The 15,143-nt window shown below is 40.2% G+C and overlaps 2 protein-coding genes across 5 annotated transcripts in view; one reads left to right on the forward strand and one right to left on the reverse strand.

The window, feature by feature from the left end:
* The window catches only part of LOC118914888 (uricase), a 71,912-nt gene that overhangs the window by 28,464 nt on the left and 28,305 nt on the right, over window positions 1-15,143 (reverse strand). The gene's annotated exons all lie outside the window — the stretch shown is intronic.
* DNASE2B (deoxyribonuclease 2 beta) lies at window positions 338-13,154 on the forward strand. 3 transcript variants are annotated; one of them, XM_036890183.2, is made up of 6 exons: window positions 338-612; window positions 3,495-3,672; window positions 7,087-7,168; window positions 9,159-9,320; window positions 10,577-10,774; window positions 12,668-13,154. In XM_036890183.2, exons 1-6 carry the CDS (start codon window positions 500-502, stop codon window positions 13,006-13,008), a joined length of 1,074 nt encoding a protein of 357 aa, XP_036746078.2. In that variant the 5' UTR covers window positions 338-499; the 3' UTR covers window positions 13,009-13,154. The 3 variants fall into 3 exon arrangements, with proteins under 3 accessions (XP_036746078.2, XP_036746079.1, XP_036746080.1); XM_036890184.2 differs by lacking the exon at window positions 3,495-3,672 and having other exon boundaries at window positions 474-612; XM_036890185.2 differs by lacking the exon at window positions 3,495-3,672 and having other exon boundaries at window positions 474-612; window positions 9,159-9,306.

The following is a 15,143-nucleotide window of genomic DNA, read 5'->3' on the forward strand; positions in this document are numbered from 1 at the left end:
ACCCTTTAGGAACTGTTTCCTTAAGATAAAGAATATTACAACTGATAGACCTTACTTATTACTAAGACATAGATTTTGTCATTTCTGTTTAATGCATGAACCCCAAGTATTTTCTCTTACTCAGAGAGAGCCAATCATGAGGGAAAAAGCATAAAATAAATCTAATTCAACATCTATCTACTAATATAGAGTTTCCTGTTCATATTTCATGATGTTCACTCCAAAGAGTTAACTATGGAACCCATTTTTGTCTCCACAACTTTTGATGACTTTGCAAGCTAGTCAACAATTCAATACAAAGGCATCCGGAGTCATGCTGACATGTGACAGAATCACATGGGATTCGTCCCATTCTGAAAATGCCTCAACAGCGAACAGCAGAGGTAACTGGAATCAAATGTCAGGGCCAGTACAGCCTTAGAGAGACTTGAAACTCAGACTCCACAACCTGTGGGGAAAGTTTCTTGCCAGACGATGGAATAAAGGCAACAAATGGAAAATGACAGCAAGACTTCTAAGAGCAACTGTTGCTTTGCTCTTCCTTGGTCTCACTGGGGTCTCAGAGGCGACAACAATATCGTGCAGAAATGAAGAAGGAGAAGCTGTGGATTGGTAGGTAAATGATATGTAAAGATTGGTGATTGGTGCATGCAAATAGAAAACCTGAGTACCAGAGGCAAACTGGTTCACCGTGAAGCTCCAAAGGAGACTTCCACCCTGCCTCTCACCCCTTTTAAAAGCAAGGAAATTAAAGTGTGTAAATGGGTCAAACATCCAAACAGAGGTAGGCTTCTGAGTGAGGGAGCTTACCCTGACTGAGAAAGAGTTGGGCAGCCCCTCAGGGGCCTGATTCACTGCTCTCAGGGATGAGGCTGGCAGAGCTGACAACTTCTCTCAGTTGGCAATTTCCTTTAATTGCATTGTGGCCTTCCTGGCAGAGCCCTTCCAACAGCCTTTCAGAGCAAAGGGGAGAAGGCAGATCAGTTTTTTTCTGACACTGGAGCTTGCGCTTCTCCAGAGAATGAGAAAGCGGGCTGATGGCACATGGCACTGTTTGGGTCACCAGTTTATCAGGCGGCACAGGCAGCAGTGCCGCGGCCGTGGGTCACTGGTCTCCTGCACAGTGTCAAAGGGACTGACCGCAGCACTGCCTCACAGTCGTGGATTCTCTCCTGAAGCTTTGCTCACCTCTTCACTCTTCAGTCAGGGTGCTCACGTTTGCCATTATGGCTGCTGTCTCGCTTTGTGTAAACTCCAGGCTCGAGAACACAGATATACTAACTTACTCAGACTCTCAGAAGACAGTTTCTGAGCTCATACCAGGCCCTGTGCTGAGTTCTGAAAATAAAAACATGAACAAAATATAGTTCTTGCCCTCCAGGAGCTCACAGTTATGTGGTAAGAGCACAGAGAGGGTTTGGGGAAGCACAGAGTCCAAAAGGCTTATCTGAGGAATTTGTCATGAGCTACATTTTAAGAACATTTTTATGAGTTAGAAAAACAAGGGACATGTAAGGGCACCCTGGGCCACTGAAGGAGCAATGAGGAAACCCAGAGGCAAGAAGCAATAGAAAAAGTTTGGAAGCAGTTCACTACTGTTGGCACTTCAAGAGAATGTGGGGAATGGGCAGGAGGTAAGCTTGGAGAGATAGGTAAGAGCCAAGTCATGAAGGGCTTTGTGTACTTCACTTCAGTCCACTTGACCTTAAAAGGGAGCTACTGAAGACTTTAAGCGGGGATGTGATGTGGTCAGATTTGCAGTTTAGAAAGCCTACTGGCAGTACTGTGATGACTAGCTGGATGGGGACGACTCTAGAGCCGTGGAGACCAACAGCACTTTTGCAGCAGTATAGGAGGGAAGAGGTGTGAACTCGAGTTAAAGAAGTGGTAGTGGGAATAGAGAGGGAGCACACTCTGAGAAGATGGTAGTGGATGGGCTAAGGACCATAGGAGAGAGAAACAAGCTCAGGAAGACTTTTAGGCTGCTGGCTCCTGCAACAGCGTGGATATGCTCCCTCATAGCAGGGCATGAGCAGATTTGGAGCAAACTATAATACATCTGCTTTCAAAAATATGGAATTGGTACATCTTTGCATTTTGGCCCATCTGGACCTCAGCATAAAGGCCTGGGCTAGAAACAGATTCAGGAATCTTCAGAATATAACTGGAGATGGTCACCCAGACAAAATGTTTAAAAGCACTAGTTCTTAACTGGTGTGCATGGCATACAGATGGTTCACAAACTCTTCACTGATGGGCACCAAATTGTGATTGAGCTATAAAATTTATTTTTTACAACTGAGTGGACATATTATGTAGCAATATCCACCAGTGAGAATGCTGAGCTGAGCAGACAGAGAGACACAGTCTCAAGCTGCTATACTCACTATGAGAGTTAAAGAGCAGAGAGACATCAGGTCAGTACCAAAGAATAATTTCACATTTTCTGCCATATGTGTAAAAAAGCATGAGACAGGGCAAACAAGGTTTTGTATAAATAAAAGCAAAAGACTGAAGAGAATAAACTGAAGAATGTGAAGGTTTTATGGGCAGTGTGAGATGTTGGGTGGTCACAGTGAATGCATTACTATGTTCAGCTCATTGTGAGTATTTGAGGGCTAACTGTGGGGTTCATGCTATTAGAGAATATTTGGCTAGACCAAGGCAATTTTGCTCTCCAGGGACCTCTGACAATGTCTGGAGACATTCTTTATTCACATGCCTGGAAAGTACTACTGTCATCTAACAGGCAGAGGCCAAGGATGGTACAATGCACAGAGCAGCCCCCACAACAAAGAGTGATTTGGCCCAAATGTGAATAAAGTACATTGAGAAACTCTGGGCTAGGTGATCCAAGATTGCCCGAATGCCACATGGGCCCAACCATCTTTCCTCCCTGTGAGATACCCAAAGGAGATATACAAACAGGAGACAATAGGAAAGAAAGCAAAGTGCTTACTTAATGGGCTGGTCTTGGCACTGAATCAGTCAGTGCAGAGCATCTGATAAACTGAGCTGAAGAATGTCACTCAGGCCAGAGGCTCAAGGGAGCCTCTATCTACCCTGAAGCCCAAGCCCAGCTCTCAGACCCAGCCAGCCAGCTGCAGAGAGATGAGCATGCCAAGCACTTTAGGCAGAAGACCGAACACACCCAAGACCTCTCCAGTCCAGGCCTAGGGCATGGCCATTTACCCGTGGCAGCCACATGGGCTGTGGAGAGCCGTGAGCCATTCTCAGTGTCCATGGACTCCCACTACAGGGACCCCCACCCACCAGGCCAGTTAATGCCTTGGAACATGTCCAGTCAGATTCCCATTTCCTTCTCTGGGAATGGTGAAAAAAGAGGCAAAGAGTTCGAGCAAATCCCTTTCCTTAGACTTAGAGGCCTTCTGTGAAACACAAGTGAAATGATAGATTTAAGTATTTAACACAGTGGCTGCCTTGAGGGTAGCAGTCAATACATGTTAGTAATTCATCATTATTTTCTTTGTTAGGTTTACCTTTTACAAGTTACCTAAGCAGCAAGACAAGGAAAGTAGGGAGACTGGGTTAGAGTACCTATACCTGGACTCCACAACCAGAAGCTGGAGGCGGGGTAAACAACTCATGAATTCCACCAAGAGTGTTTTGGGAAGGACATTACAACAGCTCTATGAAGCAGATGCCTCCAGGGTATGTTACAGTTGATCATTCATTTAAATCACATAAAATGCATAAAACTGAATCCAAAGCTTCTGAAAGATTTTAGCTGTTTACCTACCCATCCCCCAATCCTAGCAACTTGAAGTAAGCTAGCTCAGAATCCGATCCACCCGACGGGAGCATCGGGGGACAGGGCATCAGACTCCACAGCAATGCCAACTTACTGGTACATTTGGCTCCATGTCCGATGATATTGCCAGGCTAGGTGTAGACTAATAACATACTGGAGTCTTCTGGCCGCCAAACTGCCAGTTTGCTCAGTACTTGCAATCTTTTTTTTTTTAAATTTTTTTAAATTTTGGTATCATTAATATACAATTACATGAGCAACATTGTGGTTACTAGATTCCCCCCATTATCAAGTCCCCACCACATAGTACTTGCTATCTTATCCCTCCAGTGGAAATAGGAAGAAGAGCCCTCTCCTGTTGCAATGCAATGTAGATCTGTGATCGATACACATGAGTTACGGGCTGTTTATGCTATGGTGGTGATAAGTGATAGTGGCCCAAGTAAAGGGTCCCACTTGGTCTTCCTTTTAATTAATAATTTTCAAAAAGTAGGTGGAGAGAGCTAGGGCTCTAGTTTGAGGCCCTAGAACTAACTTGCCTGAATGGAGAGCAAACCTGCTCTCCTCCCCTCAGGCAATGAGCTAACCAGCCAGAGACCTAGGTCAGTAGGCCTGCTGGCTCAGTGTGGACAGTCTCCCAATGTTCTAGGCACCATCCGTTGTTTGGTGTCAAGATACTGCTTTCCAACCAGGGGTGATAAGTAAAATTGAACAATAATTAACATCTAGCTACACTCAGGTATGCATTTCCTAGTAATACCTTATAGAGAAGGAAACAAATTAAATGACTCAACACTTACAATGTGCTGGGCCTTTACATATATCAACTAACTTAATCCCTACAACAATACTGTGTTAGACTACTGCACATGATATCTGAGCCGTTGCTCAAAATGTGCAGGGAGCTCTCATTGTGTGTGTTAATATTCATTTTATTCACCTGCCATTTAAAACCAGACTTCAGAGCCAAGTTACAAAGTCAAAACTTACCTGTAGGCTGTTTGAGTACATACGATATGCCAAGCACTGTTTCAGGTGCTTTTAAAAATTATTTAATCTCAGCAATAGATTTTGAATTAATAGATTATTATATAAAATCAAAACTGCCTGCAGTCACTTCTGCTGTCCACAGTTGCGGATGGAGACCTATAGCATACCCCATCAGTGAGAACATGAGCACTTACATTGTTCCCCTCCCCATCACAGAGACTGCTGGGCGAGAGAACCAAAGGGCAACACTATAAAGCATCTGTCTTTGACCTTAGTTGGGGCAGATGGTTATTAGTTTGGCAGAATATAGGGTGATTTTGGGAGGCACAAAAGTAGTCCCAGAGCCTACAAAGGGCAAGACAGCTAAACTGCTCTGCAAATACAATGGGGGAGATGGGAACCAGGAATTAAGAGGTGTAAGAAACTTGGGAGACTGGGGGCAGGTCAGCATGGTGATGTAAAGCTGTTCAATGTTTCAACCTTCAGTAAAACCTATGCACACATACAATGTTTTGAGTGATGGATTCCGGGAAGAAAATGACAGCAAAGGGGTTTAATTCTGTGTCTGACTGGCATGAAGGTGAAATAAGAAGAGTAACAATAGTGGGTGATATCCAGGTGAGACCGGTGCTCTTTGGAAGCTTGCAACTACATGGCAGAAGTGAAAACATAACTCCCCCACCTCCTGGCCTGCATGTGAATTTCCAACAGACAGTAGAATACAAGATCAGCCAACTGGTTTTAAATTTCAAATGTCAAGATGACCTAGGCTAATAACTGGGTTATGTTTGGAATCGTTTCCCTTCTTTTGTCTTTGTGACTAATAATCTCCTGTACACCTTCATGATAATTATCATCAAACAATATTCCAATTGCCTGTCTATACTTCTTGCTAGACTGGGAGCAGAGACTGTACCCTTCTTGTTCAACATCCAGCAGTCCAAATAATACTCAGCATATGAGTTAAAGGAATAAAGCTGTCCAGAGACACATGTCTAGGTCTTCCTATTCTTAAGTCCATGATCTTTCTCCTTTATCAGAGAGCCTATCTTCACTAGGGCTATATCCCATTTAACCTTTGCTGGCTGTTAAACTTCTGGTTAGAATAATAAACTCCATCTATTGTAAGAATAAAATTTCTCACTAATCTTCCCAGATCCTCTCCACATTGCACTGCAAAGACACACACAAAGGCCTTTTCCCACATTCAGTGCAAACTCAGAATAACTGCCACGGTTCTCCAGTTGAGGATATGAATGCCAAGGGTCAATTATGGAAAAGGAGGGTAAGAAAACAGCTTACTTTCCTGGATAAGCCTAAACATAATAGCCAAGGATGCTACACAGACTATGTTATACATTTTTAACAAAAATGTTTTTAAATTACATCTAATAATTAAGCAACTGTAAGTGACTCAGTTATTGACTAATTTTTTTCTGGAGAGAAAAGCAAGGGCCTTTTCTAAGGAGATGTATTGTCCTTTCCTGTTTCTAATTATATCACTGAAATTTTTCAACATTGACGTTATTGGCTTCAATAAAAGTCATTGCATCATGGCACAAATGAAATGGAACCACACAGAAAAATGTAACCAAGTTCCCAAAACATGAAAGAGACACTATCAAAATAACAACCTTATTTTGACTCAGAGATTTGACCAACTGTTTGAAGAATTCACTTGTAAGTTCTGCTGTACCAGAGGAAATCCTACGTCACACACAATGTCACCACTTTCTCTAAGCAGGGAAGTAATAAATTAGAAAGGTGAACTGATGCTGAAAAATGGATTGAAGAGAAACCCTCCCTCATCAGGGAGATAGTGGGGTCAGATTATGAGGAATCCTGATTAAACCCAAAGCAGTGACCAAACGGTGAAGCACAAAGTAGGCAGAGGAAAGCAGACCCAGTTCTGCATTATGCCTGTAAAAATCAGTGGAAAAAACCCAGGTGTATCCCTTGGCTGGTTGTTCCTACTTCATTTCCTGGATGTTGAAGCACTCTTTTATTATACACTGGTTGCTAAATCAGAAACCTGAGTCCAAAACAACCAAGAAAAATAGGAATATTGCTCTCACACCATATCACAGTGCACAGGGCTCCTGTCACACAAAACAAAACTATGCATGGTTGAGAAGGGATTTCCTGTCCCCTGTCTCTCATGTCACAGAATTCATATTGATGGGGAAGCTGCCTATTAAGGAGAATGGATGGCTTCTCATGGGTACTAATGAAAGCTCTGTATTGCAGGCTGGGTAGCTGGTAGAAATGTTTGAGCATTTATGTGTAGAAGATTTACACCTTATTACCCTAATACGTTCCTACAGAATAACAAGACAGCATATCTGATATACAATGACGGAGCCCCTAAATCTGCGAATTACAACAGGAAGCATGGACACACCAAAGGTAAGACAAAAGCTCTTAGTTTCTCTTTCCTAGTACAAATCAACATTTTCTTAAATATTCCATTTTGAATATTCTTATATTCTGCCCTAAAAAGAAAGCTTTCCTTTTCAGTGGTTTGAGTTATCAAAATAAGTGATCTTTTTATCACAGATTATAATTACATAATTTGACTTGGTAATCTCCTTTTCACAAATCTCACTTTATTTCTTAACATATTTTTAAATGTAGGCTTTATAGCAGAAATCCAAGTACTGACTACTGGGAACACACACACACATTTTAGTTAGGTTTATTGAGGTAAAATTTACATAGAGTAAAATTCATTCTTCTTAATGTATAGTTCCATTTCAAAGATACATTCTTGAAAAAGTATTTTTAAATAGTTTTTTATATTGTAATACTTTTTGTTATCTAACTTATTAAATATTGTTATTACATATTATAATTTTTATTATAGTAACTTCTGGCTTTTTCTATTTATAGACTATACGTGTGTTTATGTTATTGAAACATTCCAAAATGCCAGTAAACAAAAAATCTGTAATTCTAATACCCATTAGATAATCACACTTAATCCATTCTATTTTTTCTAATAACACATATTTTCAAACATGTTTATAGAACTATGGTAATGACTACTTCAATCTTTTTTCAGCTATTAGGTTATTAATATCATGAATAACTTTCCATGGCCTGTGGGCTGCCAGTTTGCAACCTCTGATTAAGAATGTAATTTATAATGGCTGTGAAGTATCATGAGTATTGAAAACTTTTGATTTAGCCGGTTGCCCTCCTGATGGTCCTATTTGCATGGAACCCAACAGCTTTCATAATACGCCACATTCCCCAGCCTCTCCTCCCACCAGCACTCTCAGTCCACCCTGGTAGTTGCTACATGGGTTGGAAAAAGACTGGAAAGGGAGTAGGACCCGAAGTCAAGCGGAGGAGTTCTCTTTGCCAACCGGTGCCCTGACATCCTGTGACATTTGTACCAGGTTAGGATTTCAGCCAAACAACACACTCATCTGAGCAAAACGTGTCCCTAAGTCATCCAGCTCTGTTAGACAACAGAAATTTTAACGTTTTCCACCTCAACACAGGTATTGGTTCTATATCCACTGAGAGAGCAATAGTGTGGTTTCTTAAGTGTGTTCTTTGAAAAATAAATGACTGGCAGGCATTTCGTTTCCACTCTAACAAAATAGAAACATAAATGAATGTTATGTTTGCATGGCCATATGCAAACAGGAAAGTCTACTTTGCATACCAATACTATCTTGATATCTTTATAAACACAGACATACTAGTAGATGCCTGTTGGACAGGGTTCCTTTGCCATGTCACAAGATAATGAAAATCTTTGCTTTCTTTCTGGCTTTCATGCTATTTTGCTCTAGAGATTTTACTAAATACAATTAACTGGATGTTTTATCATGGATTCCTTCTTTCCTATTTGCCTCTTTTTTGGGGTATGGGGGGTTGTGGAATTGGGTGACCCTTCTGCACATAAATGAATATCAGTTTCTTACACCAAATTATTGCAAGGACATTTATTCATTTGATATTTTCTCTTTCAACTCTTTTTTAGTTGGCTTTTGAAAACAGCTTCTTAGCAGTAAAGACATTGATTATCTGAACCTTGCCAGGTGACTAAATACTTTAACAAGGTCAAATTCCAATTTAGCAAATTTTTATTCTGCCAAAACAAATTTTCCTTGGTCATTTCAACATGAAACTCCTCTTAACTCTTCACAGGGGGGCCTGCCCCTGGCTCCCTTTTGGGGTGGCTTACTGTCAGTAATGGGGAAATGTGATGTGTGTCTCACTGGGTTTTGAAATCTTTGAAAAATAAGCATGATCCTTGTTATGATTAGCTTAATGAAACATTAGCCTGAAAAACAAATGAGCTTAAATGCTGTAGCTTTGAATCTTATTTTTTAAAAGGAACTTTGTTTTCCTAATTTATCTGTATTAACTGTATCTTTGGTAGGTATACTGTTATGGAACAGAGTCCAGGGGTTCTGGCTGATTCATTCTATTCCCCGGTTTCCTCCAATTCCTGAAGAAGGCTATGATTATCCACCCACTGGGAGACGAAATGGACAGACTGGCATTTGCATAACTTTCAAGTACAACCAGTATGAAACAATAGGTAACACTAGGATGTGCAAAAAAAGAGACAGCGCAATGTTGAGGGAGGAATTTGGAAATGTATTAATAAGTTTATCACTTGATTTGTTTCTCTATTCATAAATCCTCAGATACCTAGATCTTAATTTTGACTTTGCCTGGGGGAGACCCTGGCCAGGCTCACTTACTGGACCTTGGTTTCCTGGTCCACCACTGAAGTCTGTGAACCTGATCGGGGGACAGGTAAAAAAAAATGGGTGAAACAGGTGGCTGTTGCATGGGCAGTGGGGACAGTCACAAACTGAGGTGTGGTCTCTTCCCTAGTTTCCCTCAAAAATTTCAGCTGCGTTGTATTGTGGCTCTGCTGGAATGCAGACCTAATGGTTACAGATCTCCATATTCTTCAAGGGAAACCAGAAATCTAGTAGGAGATGTGATCAAGTAGGAAAGAGAGACACTGAGAGAGAAATATCTCATTTTTAAATATGGTCTCAATCTTTTCTTTTTTTAATTGTCCAGGCCACGTGTTGCCTGTAGGCCACACACCTGATACTCTGGATCAGATTATCTTCAAGATTGCAAGCTCAAAAGGCCCAAAATACTTGGATTTGGAAAACAATAGTGGGAGAAGAGGAGAAGTAGGAATGCTGTTTTGCCAATCACTTTTTACAGAGGAGGCTGTTAAATAGTGATGAACAGTGATATAAGAGGTTTAGAAAATGTTTTTGCATTAAATTTCTATTTTATGGCAAGGATTATTGAACTTCTTACCTAAATAAAGCCCTAGATTAACTAGTTGAGTGCCTATAATGATAAGAGAGCTGAATAGCATGGAGATTAGACCTGCAGGCTGATGAATTGATCATTTCAGAAGCCAGATCATCATTACACGGGAGTCCTCTACTTTTGTATATGCACATTTGGGAGAAAAATATATAGCCTCCAAGGCCAGACTGCTTAGGTATGACTAGCAACTGCATCTGTTATAAGCTTCACAACCTTGTACATATGATGTGAATCTCCATTAATTCCTCTAACAAATGAATAGGATTAAATTAGTGAACTTGTGTAAAACTCATAGATCAATGCCTGGAAAGTAGGAAGAACTCACAAGTTGTCAAATATTTTAGCCAAAAATTATTTGAAGAGTACTGCATTAAAGAAGAGAATGCTTTTGTTTTGTTCTGTTTTAGAATTCACAACGAGATCTGTAATATCAACAAGCATTTCCATTTGTGTGTGTTCATTCTCAACTTTTTTGTTTGTTTCTTGATTTAGATTCTCAGCTCTTGATCTGCAACCCAAATGTGTATAGCTGTTCCATCCCGGCCACCTTTCACCAGGAGCTCATTCACATGTCCCAGCTGTGCACCAGATCCAGCTCAGCAGAGATCCCTGGCAGGCACCTCACTACACTTCAGTCAGCGCAGGGACAAAACTTCCTCCATTTTGCAAAGTCTGATTCTTTTCTTGAGGGTATGAAAGACCATCATCAGGCAATATTCTATGCACCTCTGCTCTTGGACTCACTTTGGATTGCACAGAGAAAATATCCTGGTCCTTCAGAGGAAGAGAAGTGGAAAAGGAGGGAGGAAAAAGGGAAGGAAAGGCAGAAGGGAAGTCAAGGATCAATTCAAACATCCGGCTGTTCCATTTGATGTTGTTAATCCAACCAGAAAAGTATCTCACAACCATCCAGCCAGAGCCCAGTAAAAACTCACTGTCTGCAGCCTCTGTTGGGCCCCGGGCCACAGCTGTCTCCCTCTTCTTCCATGCCCTAAGCAGTTGTTTTAGGCTTTTCTTACTTTCAAGGCCTTTATGTTATGCTGCCTCTTCACTCCCAGCTTCACATTCCGCTTCATAGAGAGAGAGAAGAGACCACAGCAAGGAGAAGCCACCCTCAGCAGTCTTCTGCTTCCCTTCCTTTTTGCTGGTTTCCTTCCATGCCAGTGGAGGTAGCACACCCAGGGCCTTGGGAACTTGGGAACTGTCCCAGCCTCACGATACTTTGATTCACCCACTTGATCTCTTCTCCCTCTTCTACTTCAACTCCGCCACTCTGCAAGCTCTGTTCCCTTAGTATACAAACATTCCTTAAAACTATCCCTCAATTCTAGATCCCCTATACCTGTTTTTTTTCCTTCCAAATTTCTTTGTCAAAAACTCTTCAGGGCCTTCACTTGCTCGGTGCTCCTTCACTGCAGTCTTGAGCTTCTGCCCAGAAGCACCCTACAGTCACCAGCGACTGTCTTAATTGACCTCACTGTCTTCCTTCTTTGCTTCCTCCCTTCCTTTTATGTTAAGTAAAACTTACTGAATGCCTTCTACTTGCCAAGCCCTGTTTTAGACACTAGGGATCAAAAAAATAACAGCATAAAAGTAGCCTCTGTAGAATTTGGCACTGTTGAAACCCTTTCCTTCCTGAAACATTCCCTCTCCCTGGTTTTTTGGTGGATACACTCCCCTGGTCTTCCTCCCACTTCTTCAGCCTGTTTTGCCAGGTCCTCCTTGTCTACCTACTTCTTGTGTGACTGGGTTGCCCTGGGTTGCCACATGGTTCTCTACTTTTCCTTATCTCATTCCACATACCCTTGGCAATTCCAGCAAGCCCTCGAGAGATTCCCAAGCCTATATCTCCACCCCAGGTCTCTCTGTACTGACAGGTATATTCAACAGTGAGTGGGACATTCCCACACCACACCAAATTCAACACACCAAACACATTTCATCATTATCCTCCACAAATCTACTCATTTTCTCATATTCTGCATAGTCAACTGGGGCCTCTAGATCCCTCCTTTTTCTTAGTTCCAGGTCCCTAAAAACACTCACATTTACCTTCTCTAAATTTTCTGCTATTGCCATAGTCCATGTTTGTGTTTGTCACTAATTGTGACAGTTGATATTGATATGGATATCAATTGATATTGATATTGATGATCATAAATCAGTTCCTATTAATTCTCTGATAATACTCTTTAAAACATTCCCCACTGATTTCAGGAAAATCCAAACGTTTTAGCATGGTTTACAGAGATCCTTAAAAGCTGGCGATTGGTTACTTCTCCAGCTTTATTCTTTCCAAAGGTCTTTTCAGAACAAAACATGTATTACTCCTTGTTTGTGTGGAACAGAAGATGTTTTCAGACACCAATATCACCTTAGTAGTAATGGTAATTACTTTTACTTGCATATAACTTTAGCATTTAAAAAATGTTCTCCCATCCACTACCTCAATCCTGTTGTTATTATTGTGTTTGTGACATCCATATGTCAGCGGTGATGATGATTTCCATTCCTGAGGATATTTTCAGGGACTTACCTAAGTATAAATACTAACCTCATTATCTTTCCTCTTATAAACTCTAGACATCTTTTCAGCCTGGATTGCTCAACAGTTGAAGACACACTTGTTAACAGAAACCTGGCAGCGAAAGAAACAAGAGCTTCCTTCAAACTGCTCTCTTCCTTACCATGTGTACAATGTCAAAGCAATTAAGATATCCAGGAAGTCTTATTTCAGTTCTTACCAGGATCATGCCAAATGGTGTATTTCCAAAAAGGGCACCAAAAATCGCTGGACATGTATTGGAGACCTAAATCGGAGCCCATACCAAGCCTTCAGAAGTGGAGGATTCATTTGTACCCAGAATCAGAATATTTACCAAGCATTTCAAGGATTAGTTTTATATTATGAGAACTGTAACTAAAATTGGTGAAAGGACATATGTACCATCATTTTCAACATTGATAATGGGACTTCTTCTATTAGATCCATTTTTGAGACATTAAAAGCCTGTGAATGTACTTATAGTCCACACATCATCAAATAAAATACTTTTCTCCATGTTTACCATTTTATCTTCCAGGTAGTGGCAATTTATCTGCTTTGCATTTATATGCTCTAAACATAAATTATTATCTATAACTAAAGTAAGAATGGAAGGAGTGAAAAGAAAAATATTTGTTCCAGAGTAGCTCCAGGTTGTTCATGGATTGATGAGCCATCTCCTAGATAAATTTCATCCCCTTCACAAAGACTCCTGCCTTTCCTCTTGACCCCTTTATGAAGAAAAAAATCTCCCTCTCAATCTCTCCCTCTCTTTGTACTTCATGTTACTTAGTGATATTCCTCTTAAGAGTTCTTTTCATCAGTTTATGGTTAAGTCTTATTTGTCATTTTTGCAGCTGATACTTACTAACTGTCTGATCCTGAGCCACTCACGTGAACTCTCTCTCAGCCTTGGTTTTCTCATCTATGGCATGGAGATAATATCTAGGTAAATTCAAGCACTTAGCACAGAGGCTGGCAAAGTTGACACTTAAAAATAATGGTTAAATTTGAACCTGAATCCTTCCACCCAGTGAGAAAATACAAAAAGAAAATCTAGACATGAGTAATATTTTTCCAAAAAATTGCCTTAAGTCAGATAAGGAGAAAGAAATAAAACAACCCACTAATTTGGAGGAAATAAAGAACTTTAATATAAAGAAAGTAGAATAAAATCTAATCATCTTAATTCCAGTGTATTTCATTTTCTGAAGTTCTTATCACATTACTATTATACAATGAGTAATAATAAATTTGTATTAAGTACTAATTGCTTACTTTAAAATATGGTTCCTAATTTCAACAAGCTTACTATCTAATAAAAGTAATCACAACAATAATTAGAGGTAGCACTTATTGAACATTTACTATGTAGTAAACAGTCAACCCACATTTTCTTTATTTGATCTTAATAATGCTATGCAGTAGGGACTGTTATTATCCCCGTTTTGGTGACAAGGATACTGAAGCCTATGTGTTTCAGTAACTTGCCCAGCGTTACAGAGGTGTGAGGCTATGCTTTTAACCTCTATTTCAAGAGCCAATAAAATAAAATGAAGCAATATAGATAACATACGCCTTGATGGCTTAATACCAACCAAAAATCATGGGATATAACAATACTGGTTCAATGAAAAGCAGAGAAAAAACTAAGCTTGTCTTCCTGTCAGAAGTAAGCATAATCTATGGGTATGCTAGATACCAGCTAGCTAACTTAAATACTTAATAATACGAAGATGTTTGAAAAATATGTTTTAGCTTTGCAGAGAGCATCTGAGCATAAATAATTACAACAAAATAAGGTTAAAAGAAACTAATAACTACAAGATCCTGACTTTAAAGGTGAAGAGGGTCAAAACTTGGTTCAGTAGTACAGAGAGGAATGAAGGAAAAAACAGACAGCAAAGGTAAAGAAATTCTATTGGACTCAAATACACAGTAGGTATTAGCTTCCCCCAAAAGGTAAACCCAGACCTTTTAGAAGTGGTTTCATATGCTCAACAGACCAATCTGAAAAACAGAAGAATCAAAACCAAAGTCCATAGACTAAAGAGTACAGGAATGTGACAGAAAGAAGAGAAAGAAGATGCTGGTCTAGTGGAAATGTACATTAAGGATGTGCAGGAAGGAAAAAATGCTGAAAAGGAATTGAACAGCCTTGGTAGTTAAAGGATATCAAATACTGACTCTTGGCAGAAGGAATATATCTTGGTGTTGGTAGTTCCCCATGGTGGGTTTTGGAGGCAGCCACAATAAACCAAAGAAAGCTAGTATTGGTTATCTTTCTCAAGCATATGACCAGGACTGCAACCCACTCATGCTGATTCCTATAAGGACACTGGGGAAGTATCTTTAGGGTAATAACATAATTGGAAGGAAACTGAATCATTTGAGATAGGGGATTTTACTTTATTGATTCCCTGTGGGAGAAAGAAGGGGATATAGGAAATATCAATGAATGAAATTAAGCTCTAAGCCTGGCTTAAAATACTAGACTTAAACACCCATGCCTAA

The sequence above is a fragment of the Manis pentadactyla genome, chromosome 4, assembly GCF_030020395.1.
Source record: "Manis pentadactyla isolate mManPen7 chromosome 4, mManPen7.hap1, whole genome shotgun sequence".
Lineage (NCBI taxonomy): Eukaryota > Metazoa > Chordata > Mammalia > Pholidota > Manidae > Manis > Manis pentadactyla.

Coding starts and splice junctions, on each gene's coding strand:
- DNASE2B (XM_036890183.2), top strand. CDS start 500: ATGACAGCAAGACTTCTAAGAGCAACTGTTGCTTTGCTCTTCCTTGGT. Junction 3,673..7,086: donor ATGAAGCAGATGCCTCCAGG/GTATGTTACAGT, acceptor ACGTTCCTACAG/AATAACAAGACAGCATATCT. Junction 10,775..12,667: donor GTCTGATTCTTTTCTTGAGG/GTATGAAAGACC, acceptor TATAAACTCTAG/ACATCTTTTCAGCCTGGATT.